This window comes from Trichomycterus rosablanca, chromosome 9 (assembly GCF_030014385.1).
Source record: "Trichomycterus rosablanca isolate fTriRos1 chromosome 9, fTriRos1.hap1, whole genome shotgun sequence".
In the NCBI taxonomy this organism is placed as follows: Eukaryota; Metazoa; Chordata; class Actinopteri; order Siluriformes; family Trichomycteridae; genus Trichomycterus; species Trichomycterus rosablanca.
Genome location: NC_085996.1, coordinates 25040810 through 25063717, shown reverse-complemented (window position 1 = coordinate 25063717; position 22908 = coordinate 25040810). Strand labels below are relative to the sequence as shown.

The 22908-nt window shown below is 38.5% G+C and overlaps 2 protein-coding genes across 2 annotated transcripts; one reads left to right on the top strand and one right to left on the bottom strand.

The window, feature by feature from the left end:
• Positions 1-7340: 7340 nt before the first annotated feature.
• On the bottom strand, positions 7341-10853 carry plpp6 (phospholipid phosphatase 6). The gene is made up of 2 exons (XM_063001292.1): positions 10300-10853; positions 7341-8680 (listed from the first exon to the last, which is right to left on the bottom strand). Exons 1-2 carry the CDS (start codon positions 10817-10819, stop codon positions 8307-8309), a joined length of 894 nt encoding a protein of 297 aa, XP_062857362.1. The 5' UTR covers positions 10820-10853; the 3' UTR covers positions 7341-8306.
• A 2188-nt stretch (positions 10854-13041) lies between these two features.
• Positions 13042-22316, top strand: prdx6 (peroxiredoxin 6). Its single transcript, XM_063001290.1, has 5 exons — positions 13042-13253; positions 18137-18293; positions 21063-21209; positions 21556-21702; positions 21971-22316. Exons 1-5 carry the CDS (start codon positions 13162-13164, stop codon positions 22097-22099), a joined length of 672 nt encoding a protein of 223 aa, XP_062857360.1. The 5' UTR covers positions 13042-13161; the 3' UTR covers positions 22100-22316.
• The last annotated feature ends 592 nt before the right edge of the window (positions 22317-22908 follow it).

The following is a 22908-nucleotide window of genomic DNA, read 5'->3' as shown; positions in this document are numbered from 1 at the left end:
ACTGAGACACTGAGATAAATAACACACAGCTGTTAACATTGCAGGATTTAGTAGAGCATTTCACATTTCATGAAACATCAAAAACATATAATTGTGGCAGCAGGTTGTCGTGAAAACTTTTCCAGTACTACAATGCACAAGCAAGGTCCAAAAAGTTTGATGGGTTGCCCTAAGCCCTGATCTTAACCCCACTGAAAATCAATTGAAATGAATTGAACTGTTGACTGCAAGGCCAGGCTTTAGTCCAATATTCATGCCTTTCCTAACAAATGCTCTTTTGACTAAACAGGCAAAGATACACATCAACATCTTGTGGAAAGCTTTTTATAATAGTGAATGCTGTTATTGTCACAAATCAGGAACAAAACTCTATATAAACACCCAGTTGTTCAAAGGTTTATGCAACAAAGTTCAGGTGTTCATATACTTTTGGTCATATAAAGTACAATTGAGTACACAAATATGCATCCCTTCCTTAAATTTTTAATGGTTCAAGAAGAGAAGAGTAGTGATGAAATTAGACACAGGTATGGACTAATTTAAACCTGTCTGCCACTGGAGGTCACCACTGTCCATAAGAGACAGAGCCAAGATGGCTTCATCAAAGGATGTAAGGAATTATAAAGGCAAAACGTGTGCATGCACAGTAATAATAATAATAATAACAATAATTACCAGCTAATAATAATAATAATAATCATAATAATAATACTAGCATTCATAAGCGGAGAGGAAAATTTACACTATGAAACTATTTTGTTGTGATCATTTGTGAAAATGACCGAAACCCAACACATGAAATCATTTGTTTTAAATGTTGATCTAGGCATATGCAAAAGTTTGCACACAACTGTATAAATTTCCTCTTTAAAGCCATAAAGAATGAAGAATAAAGCCATCACTGAATGTTTTTTCAGGCTGTGGAACTGCCTGGAAAGTCAACACAAGTCTTATTTAAAACACTGGAATTCTTTAGGGTTTGGATGATGACAAAGCATCAGTGAAGGCTAACACTAAATGTGTTGTTGTTACAAACTACAAATCTTGGTATTTCTGTTCTAACGGGAGTAAAATAATTGCAGTTATTTCAACAATGTTAAATTAAACAATAGAAACAAATCGCTTCTTAAAGCAAAGAAATTTATAACAATAATAATAGCGTGGTCATTCTTACCTTTTACCTGGTGGTTAGCCCATCAAAGTCCATGTAGCAACTTTTTGCATAATCAGAGTACTGATTTAGAACTTTGCTCTCACTTAGCTGATCACTTAAGGCAGTGGTTCTCAAACTTTTTAGACCAAGTACCACCCATTATCAAACCAAAAGTTCCAAGTACCACCTATATTTCTCATCACAGAACCACATATGGCACAAATTAATTAGGTGTGTGTGTGTGTATATATATTATATTAGTGATGGGAATTATGGCTCTTTGAAGGGAGTCGGATCTTTTGGCTCGGTTCCTTATAAAGAGCCGTTCAAAAAATGGCTCTTCGTTCTTCGGGAGGCGCTACTAGGTAAACTATAAGACACCCCCGATATTAATATAAAATGTTGCTACCTTGCCTTAAATGTATTCCTAATTCAACAACACTTAAATGAGAAAAAAAGATTTATTTCAAAAGGAAAAAAAAACTACAGGGAAGAGACATACTGTGGTTGCATTTCATTAAGTTTCAGAAATATCCTCTTTTGTGCAGAGATGCGACTGTTTGTTTCTGCTTTAAAACATAAGCACAATGAAATAACCAGATTTAACACAATTAAACAAGTTTATAGTTTATTTCTCAATTATTTGTCATTATACTACTAGCTCTAGCTCTCTGTGTGTGTGTGTGTATGAGTATGCATGCGTGCGAGTGTGTGGTGTTAGTGTATGTGAATGTGTGTGTGTGTGTGTGTGTATGAGTATGCATGCGTGCGAGTGTGTGTTTATGTGTGTGGTGTTAGTGTATGTGAATGTAAGTGTATGTGAATGTAAGTGTGTGTGTGTGTGTGTGTGTGTGTCTCGCTCGCTCTCCGTGAAACTGAAAGTGCAGCTCTTATTACGAGTTATGATTAATTCCCTCTACTGATGCGAAGCTGAATGGGTGGATTACAGTCGATAAGAACCGGAATCGGATCGTTCACAAACGACTCATCACTAGTATATATGCAGTTACCATTGACCATTTCAGTGAGTGCACCTGTTTAGCGGAGCAGCCTTGTGATGTCAGGAACGAGATCAGTGAGATTCAAACTCAGATCTGCTCTGACAAAAGCGTTTCGGAAATTTCGAGATGGAAACCGCGAACTTGAAGTATAAACGTAATGAAGTACGGTGTCTGCGTAGCCCCGAATATTTTTAAAAAGACATTCGTTTTAATTAAACTGATTTTATTAAAACAGAATTATAAGAACTTTGAAACAGATTTTATTAGTAATTTACACATTTTGTTTCATATTTTTTTATTTGTAATTATTAAATTATTAATTTTTTCGGTGCATGTAATTACTTTTCCGAGATTATCTGGCGTACCACCTCGTGCTGCTTCACGTACCACCAGTGTACCAGCGTACCACAGTTTGAGAACCACTGACTTAAGGCATTAAAAAGCAGGGCAAACGTAGTGCAAGATGAAAAAGCTGACAGACTTACTTAGTTTCTTAACTTGACCTTTGTCTAAGGAAAGTTTTGCAATTCTTTCAAAATCTTTAGTGTTTAAATCTATATCCCATGTTTCATAATCTCGCAGGCATACAGCTGTACATTTAAAAGCTGTTACTAACTACACACATAACATGTCCGGTATGTAATTTCTCCAGACAAAGCAACTTCCTGTTTAGCCGGTTTCTGCTCCACCTGAGCGACAAAATTGAGACAAATTCCACATGCACTCTCGTAGCTTATTAAATTCTTAAATGTTTTTATTCGTGGACTTATTTTAAATAATGAAAAAAGAAAGACGCTGTTCACCTAGTTGTTTATGAGACAAACTGTAAAATGTGGCCTTCCAAATTGCACACTATCCTACTAAAGAGTGTGCACTAATTAGTGGACTTTTTATGGTTACTATTCTCACATGCTGAAAAAAAAAATAAACATGCATGTAATTAACACAGTCAACACCTTCCAGAAAGAAAATAAAGATTAATAAGTCAAATCAAATGCTTTAAAGTCTTGAGATCAATGAAGTATTATTGGAAAGAAATACAGGAGATAAACTGTTCAGTAGAGCTTTGTTTTATTGCATCCTTAAACTGAAACCACGCATGCGTGTACGGCATCAAGCATAACTCCGTATTCTGTGTTAACCCTTTAACGTCTTAAAGGCATATTACAACAATCAAGACTTGAGATCATCTTAAGATTTTGAGCTCTTAAGTTAAAATCTCAGCTATCATCTGGCCAGGTGCCTATACAGACATGATCGACTGTGTCTGAGGGACTCCTGCTGCTATTGTGGCTTTTGCTGGCTGGTCAATGGTGCCTGCACAGAGACGGGGACTCTCTGTGTGACTCTCCATACGTGATACTGATGCCTCTGTGAACTCACCTTATTCACATGAAAAGGAGTGATTGGCTACCACATGTTGGAGGGTGTGTGTGTTAGGTATGCAGCAGGAGAGAAGATACAAGAAGTTCAATACGGAATGCGACGTTTAGTTTCCAAATAAGGAATGATTCCATATTTTACTGGACGGTTGACAACCCTAGTTTGACTGTCTCTTATATAGTCAGTAAGATAAAAGACCGCACCAAAGCTTTAAATCAGTCCCGCACATTCCTGCTGGTTTAATACAGGCTCCGATACACTGAGTCACCGAGTGTTACAAAAGTGAAACAAGCTTCAAAGCCTCGGTATCAAATGTTCCGTCCCTAATAAACAATGTTTTGTCTATTTTGTGTTAATTATTTCAGCCAGTTGGCCACTTTTGTTTTTCTTGTGGGAATTACTTAGATGTTTAGAAGAGCGGACGGTAGATGCACAGGCCACGTCTAAACGTCTGCACTTTTAAACAATCTAAGGACTTCCCACAAGAAAAACAATAGCGGGTCAACTGGATAAAATAATTTCCACAAACTAGACAAAACATTGTTTAGCGTTACCATCACAAACTCCGTTCACTTCACCCCAGAGAAACAGTTTGATTGACAGCAGGTAAGCAACAAGCACTTCCTGTGTATTGTACCTACCCTTTCCGTCTGATCCGCCGTTTGTAAATTTGTTTCGGCATTGGTAGAAGTGTTTCAGCTCTTGTAAATTTGTTTCGGCATTGGTAGAAGTGTTTCAGCTCTTGTAAATTTGTTTCGGCATTGGTAGAAGTGTTTCAGCTCTTGTAAATTTGTTTCGGCATTGGTAAAAGTGTTTCACCTCTTGTAATTTTGTTTTTGTTGTAAATTGTTAGTTTTTTTTGTTTTCTAAAATGTTAATTTGTTTTGCACTTCTCGGCCACCGTACTAACAGGTCAGAGCTGTTTTGACAGTATATTAGGCTGGTGGTTTTGAGAATAGGTAATTTGTGTATGCTGCATTCACATATTTACTACAAAGGCATCAAAACAGTAATTACTTGTAGAATATTTATTGTAAAAAATACAATCACATAATGCATGTTAAATATATATAACATTAAAAACCGCATCACATGCATTTATATTTTTTTTAATATCTTTTTTTTTACATTTCTACAGTACATCTACGTCTAGGATTCTACATTACTCAAGTGTTACACTTTACATTTAAATAAGTAGTTTTAGTGATGATAGCTGGTGAATGAAAAGATACAGTCCCTGTACCTTAAATTCCAGAAAATGGTCCCTGGTGTATAAATACCACCAGAAAACTCTAAATGTAAACTATTGCAAATTTAAAACACAAAAACACTTGTAATGAATCTTTCATGTCCTTTAATGTTGTTGAAGTCAGTTATATATTTATTGCCAAATGTCCCAACAGTCAAAACCACGTGAACAGAAATAGTGCTACCAGATTGACGGCATGCAACGTCATAATACACAATGTATGAGGGATCTTCAAAAAGTTTCCACACTTTTATATTTTCATTGGAAAAGGTGAGGATGGGAGGAGAGGTAATTGGTCATGTCTAAGAGACTGAGAGAGAGCTTATAGATCGAATTAAGTGCCATCTGATTTCCATTTTTGGACTGCTCAAAGAAGCTTTAAGGGGAAGAAGATTTTCATGTGATGATGTGAAAGCAATGGTGCATCAGTGGCTACACGCTCAACCAAAAACATTTTTTGCTGATGCCATTAAAAAGTTGGTACGACTCTGGCAAAAATGCATCGGAAGGTGACTATTTTAAAAAGTGGTCAAATTTGTCAAATTCTTAATAAATAAGAGTTTACTGTTTGAATAACCCTCGTATTACCTTATTGCTAGACATTAGGTAACTTATATGCCTTGCCGCTTAGTGGGTAGCACCGTCACCTTACAGCAAGAAGGCCCTGGGTTCGATCCCCAGGTGGGGCGGTCCGGGTCGTTTCTGTGCGGAGTTTGCATGTTCTCCTCGTGTCCGCGTGGGTTTCTTCCGGGTGCTCCGGTTTCCTCCCACAGTCCAAAAAAAAACATGCCACCAGGCTAATTGGAAACACTGAATTGTCCTATAGATACCTAGCCGCTAGAAGCACAAGCCAGTGCATTGTAGTGCCGGTCCCAAGCCCGGATAAAATAGGGAGGGTTGTGTCAGGAAGGGCATCCGGCGTAAAAATTTTGCCAAATCAATGCGGATCATGATCCGCCGAGAGCCGACCCCGCAACCGAACGGGACAAAGGCCGAGGAAGAAGAAGGTAACCTATATAGCATGATTTGCTTTTTAGTGTTTGGCTGCTGGAGTTGACAATAGGACTACACAAACAGGATCAGAAATCATGTATTTCAAAAGCAGAGTCTCAAGTGACATAAGCAGAAGCATGCTACTGCTGAAAGAGAATGATGTGAAGGGTGAAAAGAGAAAGACACATGGCGAAATAAAATGGAAAAATGATAAACAAAAAGGAAAGACAAAAATATAAGACAGACAATGTTATAATTTCTGTTCTATAACAGAAAAATAAAGAGGCTGTAATTAAATTAATCTCTTTGAGGAAAAAATAGGGTGACCTTTTGCCTAATAAATTCTAGATGCTAAAGAAGGTGCATTGGTTGGCCTTACATAATGTGCAAACTGCCCATCGCAGCAACAATTCTAATTTTCATTCATACTAACATAAATGTTTACACTCGATCGTGTTCATTTACTAAATGACTACACAACTCAACTCTTCCAAACTCAGATCCCCCCAAACCCTAATGATGAGAATGCACAAAAGCCTACATCTGACCTGGCAGTCTGTTTTTCACTCCACATTAAATTTAATCAACACTGTTTATGTGTAGCACTGCTGTGACTTAGTCCAAAGTTTGTGGACACACCAGCTAACAACTGGATTTAGCCATTAATATACACTGACTAGGCATAACATTATGACCACTGACAGGTGAAGTGAATTACACTGATTATCTCTTCATCACGGCACCTGTTAGTGGGTGGGACATATTAGGCAGCAAGTGAACATTTTATCCTCAAAGTCGATGTGTTAGAAACAGGAAAAATGGGCAAACGTAAGAATTTGAGCGAGTTTGACAAGGGGCAGATTATGATGGCTAGACGACTGGGTCAGAGTATCTTTAAAACTGCAGCTCTTGTGGGGTGTTCCTGGTCTGCAGTGGTCAGTATCTATCAAAAGTGGTCCAAGGAAGGAACAGTGGTAAACCGGCGACAGGGTCATGGGTGGCCAAGGCTCACTGATGCACGTGGGAAGCGAAGGCTGGCCCGTGTGGTCCGATTCAACAGACAAGGTACTGTAGCTCAAATTGCTGAAGAAGTTAATGCTGGTTCTGATAGAAAGGTGTCAGAATACACAGTACATTACAATTGCAGGGCTGTTTTGGCAGCAAAAAAGGGACCAACACAATATTAGGAAAGTGGTCATAATGTTATGCCAGATCAGTGTATGTCTAAAAGTAACAACAGGTCAGCCACAGAGCTGCAAACCAAACTTTGAGTCTACTCTGATTTAACCCCTTATAAGATTTTAAATGTTTACTACTTGAAATCTGCTTTCTACTGGCGCACGCATAATGTTCAGCTCTTTAGGTCTTAACAGCAGGTACATTCAGAATAAAATTCCTACCACTTAATAAAGCTAACAACTAGGATTCATTTCAGGGATCTTAAAATGACTTGCAACTTAAAGCACTTAAACTGAATGTAATAAACTGAAAAAATGTTGAAAACCTTCACAGTTTCTACTGTTTTACTTTTGAGTATTATCAAAGTAAAACATACAGACAGGCAATGAGGTGTTAACATATAAGGTCAACAGAGATTTGATACAAAACAAAGGTCGATTATTTATATTTTCCAATAGTGTTCATAATTAGGGCGGCACGGTTTGCATGTTCTCCCCGTGTCTGCGTGGGTTTCCTCCAGGAGCTCCGGTTTCCTTCCACAGTCCAAAAACATGCAGTCAAGTTAACTGGAGTCAGTGAATTGCCCTATAGGTGAATGGGTGTGTGTATGTGTGTCTGCCCTGCGATGGACTGGGTCCAGGCTCCAGCTTCCCCCCGCGACCCTAATTGGATAAGCGATTAAGACAGTGAGTGTTCATAATTAAATGTATTAAACTTTGCTGTAGTTCTATTTCACAAATGCAACATAGATAATACCAATGTAATTAACAAGCATAGCCTAATGGCTTCAATTTTAACAAAGAAACATTAGATACCCTACAACCCTCCCCCACTCGATCCACCACTACCACACCCAACTAAAAATACAGCAAAGAATCTGGAAGAATTTTACCAGGCAATTAGTTTTTATGGTCAGCATTGCAGTGTTTGTAAAGTTATTCATGTTTTTGTCACTTTGCTATTGTTTGATTACTTGGTCCTTTTTTGCACATAATTGTAAATACACAGTGATTACACAGTTACACAGCAGCATTGGTCAATAGGTTAGAATTTTCTTTTGGATCTCTTTTTGACTTACTAAACCAAGTTTTTGGTCGATTATTCAGTTTTCTAAAACAATTTCCTTCAACCAACCTTTGCAGATAAATGATGGCACATATAATGTATACTAAATATTAATTTAATATTAACTGGACACACTTAAACATTGTCAGATTCACAAAACCTTTAGTGCAGATATGGAATAATTACTATCACAGTGCCTGCATGCTTGTTTCCAATTTTTACTGGAAACGTGTGTGTACATTTATGGCCTTCCCATTTCCTACAGTTTTGCACCTTTGTCCTTCTACTGTCCTTCCAGCTGACCCATCATGCTTTGCAGCATAACTGGTGACAACCAAAGCACCTCCACCAGGTTGTACTGGCAGTAGCCCATGAAAAAGCCGAACATCACATCCGTGACATTGTGGCGTCCAAGGAGGACCCTGGAGAGACCCACAATTATAGCCCAGAGCATGACAAGAACACGCAGCGGGGCAGCCAAAACCAGGTGGGCCATTAGGAAGCGGGCACACATTGCAGCTCGTGTAGCATGGCCCGATGGGAAAGAATAGCGGTCCACAGAGAATGTGACGAACATGTCCATGCGGTTATGAGCAGGACGTCTGCGACGAACCACTGCTTTCACTATGCCAACTAGCACCAGGTCCAACACTAAAGCTGTACAAGAGAGAGAGAGAGAGAGAGAGAGAGAGAGAGAAAGAGAGAGAGTGTTTAATTATGTCTTCTCGTTTACATTATTATTATTAGTATTTTTTTTTACTTTAGATATCTATACATGTACAGTAGTTTTTTTTTTAATTGTGTCATATATAGGTTGTTAGGACTGAGCATTATGCCATAACTGTGTAGACAAATTAACAGTAATTGTACAGATTTATAACAATTCTATGTAAGGGACACAATAAAGGACATTACACACAGAACTCCAACTGAAAATGACCAAATGTAAATACAACAAAAGCAACATACTTAACTACTATGTGCAGCGAAGGCTCAGCAGTAAGGTCCTGGACTAGTAATCAGAAGGTTGCTAGTTCAATCCCCACTGCCACCAAGTTGCCACTGTTGGGCCCCTGAGCAACGCTCGTAACCCTTAATTGTTTAAATTGTATGGTCATAAATGTAAGTCACCTTAGATACACACATCTGCTACATGTAATAAATGTATTGTTATTGTAATATATACAATTAACATGATATCAAAACTACTAACGTCACAGGGGATTTTGGCTATATAACCCATTCCTATAGGTTATGTTTGAGGTGCCATACTTTCACACTGTATAAGAAAAATAAATTCATTTAAATAAAATAATCTGTTAACCTACTAATAACACTACGTCACAAACAATACCACTAGCACCCCCTACCCCAACTGGTGGGCCATTCTCAGCACTGCAACATGGTAATGACATGGTATGGTAGTGTGTTTTGTTCTGGTATAAGTGTATCAGGTGCTTTGGATCAAACACAGCAGCACTGCTGGAGTTTTTAAATACCATGTCCACTCACTGTCCACTCTATTAGACACTCCTACCTAGTTGGTCCACCTTGTAGATGTAAAGTCAGACACGATCGCTTATCTATTGCTGCTGTTTGAGTTGCTCATCTTCTAGACCTTCATCAGTGTTCACAGGACGCTGCCCACGGGGCGCTGTTGGCTGGATATATTTTAGGTTGGTGGACTATTCTCAGTCCAGCAGTGACAGTGAGTTTAAAAACTCCATCACCACTGCTGTGTCTTATTCACTTATACCAGCACAACACTCAACAACACACCACCACCATGTCAGTGTCACTGCAGTGCTGAGAATGACCCACCACCAAAGTAATACCTACTCTGTAGTGGTCCTGGGAGGGTCCTGACCATTAAAGAACAGCATGAAAGGGGGCTAACAAAGCATGCAGAGAAACAGATGGACTACAGTCAGTAATTGTAGAACTACAAAGTGCTTCTATATGGAGTGGAGCTGATAAAATGGACAATGTGTGTAGAAACAAGGAGGTGGTTTTAATGTTATGGCTGATCGGTGTGTACCATAATAACGCATCATGACTTTAAGTTACATTTACATTTTCGGCATTTAGCAGACGCCTTTATCCAAAGTGACTTACAGTACAGTTACAGTATACAGTCTGAGCATCTGAGGGTTAAGGGCCTTGCTCAAGGGTCCAACAGCAGCAACCTGGCAGTGGTGGGGCTTGAACACAGTTCCAATCTAAACCAACACCATTTTCACAGATGAAAAGCAGTGGAAGAACTTAGGCTGTATTACCCATGAGGAGGTTCAGCATGACCTCCTGCCCTGCAGCGCTGTCACTTTTGTACAAACAGTAGGCGGCACCGACCAGCCACGGAATGCCATGTCCGGAAATCTCCACCAGCTTCATAAGGGGCCTGGCACTACCCCATGAGGAGTCCTCACAGGCACACACCCCGAGCCGTTTGGACAGCCACAGATCCACTGCCAGCAGGGAGCTGAGCGCTACACCGATAATGGACGGGTTCAGGCGCATGCAGTCCTCCTCCGGTAACTGCTGACCGCCGACTGAGGAGGTGGAGGATGCGGAGCCTCTGCGTCGTCGGTTCGGGCTCTCGGAGGCACGGAGGCGCGCTGTGGTTGGATCTGAGCCCTGTCTCTGCAGTACAAGATGAGAAGGAGAAGAAGGTGAAGGAGAATGAGGAGGTGTTCGGTTCAGAGACATGAATTCAAACCGACCGCTGCCGCTGCCGCCACCGATGCCGGAAGCGTTGCCGCTGCGCGAGCTGTTGCTTCGGGCTTTAGGGGAAGGCATTCTGTAATAATATGTCTCCTACAGTACGTGCTTTTAAAATATATGTTTAATGTCGAACGAGTTTCAGTTCATCATTTTAAAGAAAACACCTGTGCGCTTTTTCTGTTGCACTGCCGAGAACAGCCATCTTTAAAATGCCTCTGCGCTGTGTGTACTAGGAGGCGACAAAGAGAACCGAATTAGTATCACGTGATCGAGTTTAAGACCGCGCCCCAAAAAGCATAGTATTACACTACATAGGGCTCTTTCTGCTAGCCATGCTAGAATGATAGCGCACTAGATGTAGCTATACTATTTAGGAAAGCTACTTGTAGTTTGGGACACAACTCAAACCCAGCGACTTGAATGGTGTGTTTAACCCGTTTAGACCTTGGGACAATTTATTATTTATTTATTGGGATTTTAACGTCATGTTTTACACTTTGGTTACATCCATGACAGGAACGGTAGCCACTCACCACACAAGACCCATCAGTTTGCACAAAGTCATATCGAACACAGTCATGGACAATTTAGTGCCTCCAATGCACCTCACTTGCATGTCTTTGGACTGTGGGAGGAAACCGGATCACCCGGAGGAAACCCACGCGGACACGGGGAGAACATGCAAACTCCGAACAGAAAGGACCCGGACTGCCCCACCTGGGGATTGAACCCAGGACCTTCTTGCTGTGAGGCGACAGTGCTACCCACTAAACCACCGTGCCGCCACCTTGGGACAATTGTTGCGATGATGGCCGAGGTGACCCGTTCAATGGGTAAATTAAAGCTTAAATAATTAACATCTTAAGTCATCTGTCAGTTTGCCCTCACAAATAACTTTGAACATGGAGAGAGACCAGCTTTACCATTCATCATAAAATTAAGTAAAGCCTTCACCCTAACAATTTAATTCAGTCTTCATCAGATAGCATTTTATTTTAGGTGCAGCAGATCCAGAATAAAGATTTGCATCGGGGCTGATGTGCAATGAATAAAGAAGTACAATTAAACAATTGGGGAAATACAATAAGTGCAATCATAATTTACAATTTAAAAATTACATTACTTACTTGTAATTTATTTGTAACTTATATGATTTTCCCCCCTTTGTAGATACTCGATGTTTAAATTTAGATTGTTTTTACGTTAGTGGCACCTCTGGCAACTACTAAGTTTGAAGTGCTTAGTGATCATCTTGTCACCACACAATTCTCTGAGGCCTTTACACTATTTGGTCCACATAAAGGGCTTTTGCATAAAATATTTAATCGGTAAATACTTAAAGTAATATGAAACATATTACAGTTACCATGTTAAAAATGATGTGTAGTATTTCAGTGGTTTTACATATTTACCCCAAACTGTGGTAACAAATTACAACCCAACAAACAGAACTGTGGTCACAACACTAACACAGACACTCATTTTAAAATTTGCAATGCTGTATTAATGTAGTTAAAAAATTTAAAAATAAAACACGTTTAGGGCTCGTATACCAAGCTATAGCATTACTCAGACTCAGACTCATTTATTGTCATTCAACCATGTACATGATAGAACGAAATACAGTTACCCAGGCCTCGGTGCGTGCAACATGAATAAAAAATAAGAATAGACTAAGATAAGTATAAAATAGAATAAACTAAGAAACCAAAAAAAAATACAAAGTATTTACATTTTAAAGTATTGCAGAAAAACTGCAGCAGCTTATGTTGATCTAAAGTGCATAATTGCAAAAAGTATAGCAGCAAAAACTAAGCAGCAACAAATCACAAGATGGTTAAAGTGACAGTGTGCCAGTTGTGCCAAGACAGTATACACTGCTTGCACCACCCTGTTGCTGCCAAAGTTGGGACAATGTGTAATTCAATATAAAGGGAGGCCGGCCCAGCAATGGTTTGGCTTCCTTTGCATGGTGTGTTACTGCATTGACCCAGTAATTACAGGGAAACCGGACCCACTGCGACCCTGACCAATGCAGTGATAGAAAATAAAATAAAAAATGAATATTCTCAACTTAAGTTCAAAGCTCTGTAGACGTTGTGTTTTCTGGGAAAGATGTTAGTGAAAAAGCTCTTGCATATTAAATGCGTATTTGAGGTGGGTGGTGCAAAGTTGTATGAAGTGATAGGTTCTTCATTTTACACAACGCGGTCATTGGATGAATTTTAAATAGGGGTTTATTGCCTATAAAGTGCACTACGTAGGGAGTAGAACAGTTGTTCTTCGACCTACTTAGGGCATTCTAGTAGGAAGTAGATCACTATTTGAGACTCACTTCTCGCTTCGCTTCATTGATACGACAAGCGTGTGTTAGCTTATCGTTCGTCTGGGTTTACTGAGCGAGGCAGACAGCAATAATGCCGGGGGTTCTGCTGGGAGATGTTTTTCCTAACTTTGAAGCAGAAACGACCATCGGAAAGATCAAATTTCACGATTTCCTGGGAGACTCGTGAGTAGCAAACTGTTAGCTTCGTTATAGAAGCATAGAGTATTAGTCTGGTGCATGGTTCTCTACTGTATTTATATACGGCTGATGCAACACGAATGAGCTGCTGTGTTACTGTTAGACTTTAGCTTTGTTTAATGTTTCAGCATGTAAATAACAAGCAGCTAGAAGTCGCTTAGCTTAACCTTTGCCTACTTGTGTTGGCACCTTGTGAGCTGCAAAACGTACAAATAATGTTTATATTAGTATCATTTTGTTAACATATAACGTAGACAACTCATATTATTCTGTATTAGCTGGTTTTAAAGTAAATTGGTTGTCGAACATAGTCAGGTGACCACATACCTGACTAAAGGACCTCATGGTAGGCACATTTCTAACAGACACCCCTAACATTATTTTCTATATATTGATGTTGCTAATCTTTCAGTAGATCCACTTTTATTAAGTTTTAATAATGTTAAAGAGGCCATGGAGGGTGCTTTACCTGGTTTTAGTGTCCATCAAACCCATCTTAAATAATAACAGCAGTATGTACACCGATGAGGCATAACATTATGATCACCTCCTTGTTTCTACACTCACTGTCCAGTTTATCAGCTCCACTTACCATATAGAAGCACTTTGTGTAGTCCATCTGGTTCTCTACATACTTTTTTTAGGCTGCTTTCACCCTGTTCTTCAATGGTCAGGACCCCCAGAGGACCACCACAGTGTAGGTATTATTTAGGTGGTGGATCATTCTCAGCAGTGCAGTGACACTGTCATGGTGGTGGTGTGTTAGTGTGTGTTGTGCTGGTATAAGCAAATAAGACACAGCAATGCTGATGGATTTTTAAACACCTCACTGTCACTGCTGGACTGAGAGTAGTCCACCAACCAAAGATATAAAGTCAACAGCGTCCCATCGGCAGCGTCCTGTGACCACTGATGATGGTCTAGAAGATGACCAACTCAAACAGCAGCAATAGATAAGCGATCATCTCTGACTTTTTATATCTACAAGGTGGACCAACTAGGTAGGAGTGTCTAATAGAGTGGACAGTGAGTGGACAGGGATTTAAAAACTCCAGCAGTGCTGCTGTGTCTGATCCACTCATACCAGCACAACACACACTAACACACCACCACCATGTCAGTGTCACTGCAGTGCTGAGAATCATCCACCACCTAAATAATACCTACTCTGTGGTGGTCCTGTGGGGTTCCTGACCTTTGAAGAACAGGGTGAAAGCAGGTTAAAAAGGTATGTAGAGAAACAGATGGACTACAGTCAGTAATTGTAGACCTACAAAGTGCTTCTATATGGTAAGTGGAGCTGATAAAATGGACAGTGTGTGTAGAAACAATGAGGTGGTTTTAATGTTATGGCTGATCGGTGTATAAATGCATTATGAAGCAAATTTGCCAATGTTAATTTAAAACATCACATTTTAAACAGCTTAGTCAAGGCTATTTCTTATGGTTAATTAAAAATTAACCATATAAATCTTACCTGTGCAGTTAGTATGTAATTAAGATTGTCACTTGAGAATAAGCACACTTTTTATAGAATAGAATGCCTTTATTTGTCAAATATACATATACAGGTGTACAGTACAACGAAATTCTTTCTTTGCATATTCCAGCTTGTTTGGAAGCTGGGGTCAGAGTGCAGGGTCAGCCATTGTACGGTGCCCCTGGAGCAGAAAGGGTAAAGGGCCTTGCTCAAGGGCCCAACAGTGGCTGCATGGCAGAGCTGGGATTTAAAACATCCCATAAAAATAAATAATGTGCAGCCCAATGAAATCCATAAATGTTATTTTTCACTTTTCTACAGATTTTTATTGGATACATTTGTTGTAATTTTAAGTTTGAAGGTTTTATCCTATGTAATGTAAAAAAACGTTTTAAATAGAATAACTAGAATGGAAAATCGGTGCAAATCCTGAGCTTGTTATGCTGCAATGAGAGAGTATCGGAAATGTAATTGCTCTTGTAGCGAGCTCTAATTATTTCTGTGCGGCCCGGTAATAAATGACCCATGGACCGGTACCGGTTCGCAGCCCGGTGGTTGGGGACCACTGCTCTAAATCCTGTCCACAAATTACACACTTGCGTAATCTAGTGAGTACAGTGTAAATGTCTTTACATCACTGCAACTAAAAACAGTTTTGTCTGTGTTCTCCTTATTGTGAATGTCATAGGCTCTCTTTACCATCTAGAGTAGACTTTCACTTTTTAAACTTTGTATGAAACATTCATTCCAGTTTATTTAATTTATTTAAAAAATCACTACTAAATTGTCTTAACATTTGGTGCAAAATTATCCTGCATGTGCAACTTTCACACCCTGCTGTTAAGATTTCAAATTGCCATCGGCTTGGTAAATAGGAAATAAGAGATGACGATTTGTCTGCTGTACAATACCCAGATGAAATGCGATGATAAGCCTTTATTTTGTTTAAGCCTTTTGAATTGGAAAATACAGGCCATGTCTTGTTCACATTTACCCAAGAGAGGCCCAAGAGTTTGGCAGTCGCCTTGTTTGCTATCCTGCAACACTGTTTCAGCATAGCAAAAGGGGAAGTCCAAGTTCATTGCTGTGGTAATATGGTTCAGGTTTTAAATATCTGACATGTGGACATTGCTCCCAGTTATTGAACTCGGGTGTTTGGCCGTTCCCTGTTGCTAACAGTTGTTTAAAATCAATGATATAAAATTAAGTTTGAGTCATCTGTCATCTGCATAGAGCCCTGATGTCAACCTGAGTTAACCTCAGTTATGAACAAGCATTTCGTGTTTTAAAATGCAAATGGGTATTAGTTTTGCCCATCAAATCCCTTGATAATAGCACTGAATGTTTCTCCTTTGTATAATGCTGAAACTTTGGTCCCAACTAAAATAGCTACCATGAAGAAGATGTGGTTAAGAACCACTTCCTTTTATGTGATTTTGGTATTGTATTTTACATTCAGCATTAAACTGTTCTTATTTTGACTTGTTGTTTCCCTCTGGCAAATAACTGTGATCATGTAATATCCTGTTTGAATAGCTTGATCTGTTTGGAAAACCATTTTGTGGTCTTATGACTTACACATTTAGCATCTGTAAGACTGTGGTTGTATCTTATTTGTTAGTTCTGAGGAACTGTGTGTGTAAAATATTTTAAAAATGTGTTCCTATTAAAGATACGGTGAGGAACAGAGGTCTGAGACTAATAATAATGTATTTATAAGTATTTTAACGTAATGTTTTGACCCTGTGGTTACATTTATGACAGAACAGGTAGTTACTCGTTACACAAGACTCAACTGTTCACAAGTTTAACCCCTGAGCAAGGCACGTGACCCTCAGTTGCATTGTATAGGTGACCAATTGTAAGTCATTTTGGATAAAAGCGTCAGTTAAGTGCTGTAAATGTAAATGCACCTGCTCAGATCATTTCACCTAGTAGTCTTGAGTATTGGAAAGGATAAAACTCAAGAACCCAGATTTTTTGTTCAAAGGAATTGATAAGGTTGATCAGGTAAGATAAGATAGCCTTTTATTATCCCACAGGGAGGAAATTTGCAACGTTACAGCAGGTTTCAAGAATATAAAGATACTCAAGTGTTTACACATATATTATAAAATAGATATTTTATATTTATTGTGATGTATCACAATATCACAATTGTGATATTTCACAGATGTGCTTACTTGCTTTTCTGTAGTGTAAAAAAATACCAAGAAATTATTAAATGTATGTGCACATATTTGAACACACACTTACTAATGTTTAATATACCTTAATAAAACTGAATTACGTTTTGATTAATGTAAAGTGCAAGAGGGGACACCTGAACACTTAAACAGTGGCTAGCAAACGTAAATAAGCACCCCCACGCCACTGTAAATCTGTAATTAAATTAATAAACTCAGATAAGGCCTGGTAAGTGCAGCAGGTAGAGTTGTTGCTACAACAAAATCTTCAGACATTCTTGAATCTTTGTCTTTGGTGTTACCTATTGGAGTTCTCCCTGTGTCCACATGTAGCTGAGGTAATTTTAGAAAATACAGGAAAATTCACTCGAAAGAGGCCACAAATATCTTGTAATAACTCTCGCTAGGGTTAAGCAATCTGAACAAAACGACGTGTAATGTGCTCCTCAGTATATGGAGCTTCGAACAAGCTGGGATGCCCCTGCGTCGGAGCGATGAGGTAGTCGCCGGACAGCCGCCGCAACATGTATGCATACCTCGTACCACTTCACTCAGTCACTGGACTTCTCATCCGGATGGTGGTGTACAGTATTGAGCAGTGCGTCTTCATGGTGCCAACCTATTGAGTCACCAATTAGTGTAAGTGAAAAGTCTATTGGAACAAGCTTTGCACTGGGGAAGATTTAAAGGAAAACATCCAATGTGAAATTGCTGCTATTCCCCCTGATATGCTTGCCCATACATTCAGAAACATTGAGCGCTGCATCAAAATGTGTCTGGCAGAAAACAGATCACTTCTAACATTGCATGTAATGCAATTGATTACACATATGTCAAGATATGTAGCTGATTTTTTTTGGTTCAGATTGCTTCATCCTAACAAGTTACAACAGAATATTTGGGGCCTCTTTTGAGTGAATCTCCCTGTATTAAGCAATGCAGGGTGTTAAATCTGTGTTGAACTAAACAGGATCATTGGCAATACATTATTTGGGCTGAGTAGATGAGTATTTATTGGTGATATTTTGACTGTGTAGTGAATTACTAGTCTAAACTTTTCAATCTAGAGATATTGTGTAATTTATGGTTAGGGTGCTTGCATAAGTTATGGGCACAGTTCATCCAAATCTGAGCAACTGAGTCAGTGAGAATTTCCTGTGAAGTGATTCACTTTCTTACTTTCTTTGTTTTGCATCTTGTAGATGGGGCATCCTGTTCTCTCACCCTCGAGATTTCACCCCAGTCTGCACGACTGAGCTGGCTTGTGCTGCTAGAATCAGCGATGAGTTTAAGAAGCGAGGCGTGAAGATGATTGCTTTGTCAATTGACAGCGTTGAAGACCACAACAACTGGAGCAAGGTCTGGGTTCAAACTCATGTGGCCAAATGTATTACATGTTGCATCTTAGTCTTTTTTTGTCACCACATATATTTAGTTTAGCTGTTTAAGCTAAAATACAAAATGCTGACTGTAGGCTTATAATCAAGACAATCATAATTTGAGTCATGTGAGTTCAGAGAAATCATAAAACCAAACTTCATTACAGCACCATGGGTACAACAGTCATACTAAACTTTGGGATTTTACTGCCATTCATTTCTGCTTCATTGTTAAACTGTGTAATTCTACATATGGAAGTGGGGGAAATTATTTAAAAGCATTAATGTAAATCGGGGCTTGAAAGGTTTAGGGTTAATTTTTTTCCAACTTGGCCAGTTAGACAAGCGACCTGAAAGTTCACTGTCCTGAACCAAATTTTCCCTGTCCTGAACAAATATTTGTATTTTAAACTGTTGTTCAAGCTAATACTTACATAGTTAAGGTTATGTATTTCTAAATGTCGATTCTCAAAATATACTTTCACTTAACTTTCTTTTTGCTGTAAATAAACAGAATGTCAAAATGTTTGGTACTAGTAATAAAAGCAAAGAGTTTATATCCAGACTGTCCAGCCATGTGATATGCTGTTGTGACTAACTTGGTCAGCTCGGAATTGGCTTTACTGTTCATCTGTTGTATGCACATGTCCAGTGGTCCAGAAGCGCTAGTGGCTTTTTCCGCAGCTATACACACAATGTGACAGAGAGACTAGTCATGATACTGGAGTGACTGTTTTCTAAAGTTTGTAGTTCAGACAAAAAAGACCCTTTTCTGCTTTTATCTCCATTGTTTGTTTTGACTGGGCACATGAATGGAATTGAATAGTGAGAGGTTAAATATTTAAGTGAATTGAGTTTGGCCTCAGTTACATTGTTCTATTCTTCACCCTCCATCTCAAAATGAACATGCCTGATCGAGCAAGTGGCATTTTCGGGCAATCGCTATTGTTGTATTGTTGTAACTGTTTATTGGCTTGTTTTCATTTTCAAATAGCCGTACACAACAAAGAAATCCAAACATCAATGGGTATTTCTTTTTAACAGATATATGTGACCTATTATTTCACATGATACTTTAATATCTTACATGAGGGTGGCACGGTGGCTTAGTGGGTAGCACTGTCGCCTCACAGCAAGAATGTTCTGGGTTCGATTCCCAGGTAGAGCCGTCCGGGTCCTTTCTGTGTGGAGTTTGCGTGTTCTCCCTGTGTCTGTGTGGGTTTCCTCCCACAGTCCAAAGACAATCAAGTGTGGTGAATTGGAGATACAAAATTGTCTATGACTGTGTTTGACATTAAAGACTTGAACTAATATATCTTGTGTAATGAGTAACTACCTGCTCTGTCATGAATGTCACCAAAGTGTGTAAAATATGATGTTAAAATCCTAATAAATAAATCTCATTACATTATTGGAAATTACTGGTTGAAAACAACATTATACAGTGATTAATGAGTCAGTGTATATAATCAACCCCTTTCAGGCATAGTCCTCAAAGCTTTGATGTAACATAAAAGCACAGCAAAGTCTAGACTGTGAAAATAAAAAACACATAAACAGTAAAAATACAACACATACAAAACGTGGTGATAGTGTCTTTTTGATTATACCCAGTCTGTGCCTTTGAACCCTAGGGTGGGTGGAAGGGTAAAAGAAGTATAAACTGATTTGGCCTGCTTTGCAATTCCACAACCTTCCATGCTTATCGACTGAGTCGCTTGGTTATCAAAAGTTGTTGCGGGTTTGCTTTACTCCCCATTCATTTTTAAGCAGTGTATGATAAGAGTCCTGCCTGCCAGTATGTCTTCACACCCCCGTTCACAAACCTTTGGCTGAACCCATGTGAATGGTGAAAGCTCATCCTTCTCACAGTACAGTATTTTGTTTGTATGTGATCCAGCCAATTTAAACCCAGTGTTATTATACAGGAATTAAAGCATGACTTACTGCAGGTGTTTTTAATTCAATTCACTGTTCATTTTCATAATATTAAACTAATTACTGATGATTATAAGCTTTAGATTTAAGGACCTTAAAGGCTAGCCAAATTGAAATCCATAAAAATAAAGTACGTCATCTTGATTCACACATTTTACCTTACAACATTCCAACAAGAAAAAAACAACACATCTGGAAAATAAATTATTGAAATGTAAAACTAGAATAACAAATAGAATAATGGTATGTTGATGGTGCCATAAAATTCAAAATTTACTTTTCTTGGTTACTATGCAGCAAACATTTTTGTTAGATAAGGTAATACTCAACAATATGTTGATGACAAGGTGAGTATCCTAAATACTAAATACATTTTGCACTAGTGTTAGATTATGTGGGAATACTTAGATTCTATTCCTTGCCTGTAATTTGACTGTAGGAATAGAATGGTGAGTAATTAAACCATTTGCACGTTTTAACTATTGGTAACTGTGTGAGAAAAGAAGTAAAATTTTTGAAGGTTAAAAAACATTTACGGCATTTAGCAGAAGCCCTTATCCAAAGCAACTTATATTACAGTACACAGTCTAAACAATTGAGGGTTAAGGGCCTTGCTCAAGGGCCCAACAGCAGCAACCTGGCAGTGGTGTGGCCTGAACCCCTGGGCTAGTAAACCTTATGATTACTAGCTCAGTACTCTAACCACTAGGCTACTGCTTGCCTACAAAACATAAGTAAAAGTTTGACTTGTGAAATGGCATTTTGTTGTTGAAAAGGCTCATACTTTGTACGTTTTTTATCTTGTTTGTAGGATGTGATGGCATTTCACTCTGAAACAGCAGGCGGTCCGTTGCCATTCCCTATTATAGCAGACGATAAGCGAGAGCTCGCTGTTCTTCTTGGGATGCTGGACCCTGATGAGAGAGACAAAGATGGAATGCCTCTTACTGCTCGCTGTGTGGGTATTTCCCTAATTATTTTCTCTTTATTTATACCTAACCGGAATCAGATTGTACTGTTGTACTGCTTGTACTGCTGATTTATAGACTTGGAACTTTTCCTCTTTTCTGACTTTTTGCCTGACAAATTTATTTTCAATCATTAAAATATTTTTACTCTCAATGATTATATTACTGATATTACAATTACTGATTAGATAACATGCTTAATCTTAGAAACGAATCATGTTTTGGGTGGGATAAGTGAATACAAGAAGTCTGTTTTAGATTGTTCATATTTAGGGACATGTAAATGCAAAGCTTGACTTTTCATTATATGTTTATTGTATTTTTTTTAATATATAGGTGTTTGTTATTGGTCCTGATAAGAGACTGAAGCTGTCCATCCTCTATCCTGCAACCACTGGGCGCAATTTCACAGAGATCCTTCGGGTTATTGATTCCCTGCAGCTCACAGCACAGAAGAAAGTTGCCACACCTGTAGACTGGAAGGTAAGTGAAATCTTAAGCCTGTTTAAGCCAGGCAGTTATTGAAAATATTCTGGCTTTGTGTGATTCATGCATATATGCTTTACTGTCTAATTTACATGGGCGCCTGCTTTTACACCTGATCCACACACGAAGAAAAAAATCCACATACAATGAACTTGATAGAATTTGGGTATTAGACTAACTAACTAACTAATCTATTACACTGCCTGTAATACAGGAGCAGATGGTACAGCTTATGTTTTTCTGTCTTTCTTTCTCTATTGGTTAGTCTGGAGATGAAGTTATGGTCATCCCTTCGCTGTCAGATGAAGAAGCCAAAAAGCTTTTCCCTGCTGGTTTCACCACCAAAGAACTGCCTTCTGGGAAGAAATACCTGCGTTATACCCCACAGCCATGAACCCCTCAGAAGACATTCAAAAGAAAGGTGTAGAAAGTTTTAGGCTGCTTTTACCTAAGCACTTATTAAATATTTAAATTGAAGTAAGCCTTAATCCTGAGACACACAAAAGGTTAAACTAAAAATTTATATTTTCTCATATGTTGTCTGAGAAAGTCTAATGTTTAAAAGTATTTCACACTAATGTGTTCTGCCTTAATAAAAATTTTTTCTTCAAGTAGTTGTTTTTTATTTGTATACTGCAACACGGTATGTCTGCATATTATTTAATTCAGTGAATTAATAGGTCTTTGTTAGTGATTCAAAAAAAGATGGGTGTGGACTGAAAAAATAAAGCAGTTTACACTGTTGAATGCTTTGGGAGGGATTGAAATGAATAAAAATAAAAACACTCAATTACATGCGAGTTGTGCAATAAGCACATTGTTACAGTTACGCTAGTGGTTTGGTTAAACCTTTTGTACTGTTGAGTTTATTTTAATTATTTTAAAAGGTAGCATAGAATAGGATGGGTAGTACTAATACCCTCTATAACCCTATATCACAGTACATCTATATCATATTAGACGTTTGAAGAATTTAGTTGTAAAATGGTATATAAGACTCGGTGTAAATTTTTTCATCATATATAAATAGTCACTGATGAAGGCAACTTTCTATAGACATATATTATTTCAAGTGAGAATTATGAGTAATATTCTTGCCTTATTGCACTGTACTTAAGTTTGCCAGACATCTAAAATTTGGTAGGTAAAAACTCTGGTTCCTACTCATTGAAGAGCAACGATTTCTCATTTGTCATCCCACAG

Bases quoted from the DNA above. Each gene is read 5' to 3' on its own strand.
- plpp6 (XM_063001292.1), bottom strand. From the start codon at position 10,819: ATGCCTTCCCCTAAAGCCCGAAGCAACAGCTCGCGCAGCGGCAACGCT. The intron at 8,681-10,299 runs GTAATACAGCCT...TCTCTTGTACAG, and splicing joins CATGCTGAACCTCCTCATGG to CTTTAGTGTTGGACCTGGTG.
- prdx6 (XM_063001290.1), top strand. From the start codon at position 13,162: ATGCCGGGGGTTCTGCTGGGAGATGTTTTTCCTAACTTTGAAGCAGAA. The intron at 18,294-21,062 runs GTCTGGGTTCAA...TCTTGTTTGTAG, and splicing joins ACCACAACAACTGGAGCAAG to GATGTGATGGCATTTCACTC. The intron at 21,210-21,555 runs GTGGGTATTTCC...TTTAATATATAG, and splicing joins TGCCTCTTACTGCTCGCTGT to GTGTTTGTTATTGGTCCTGA.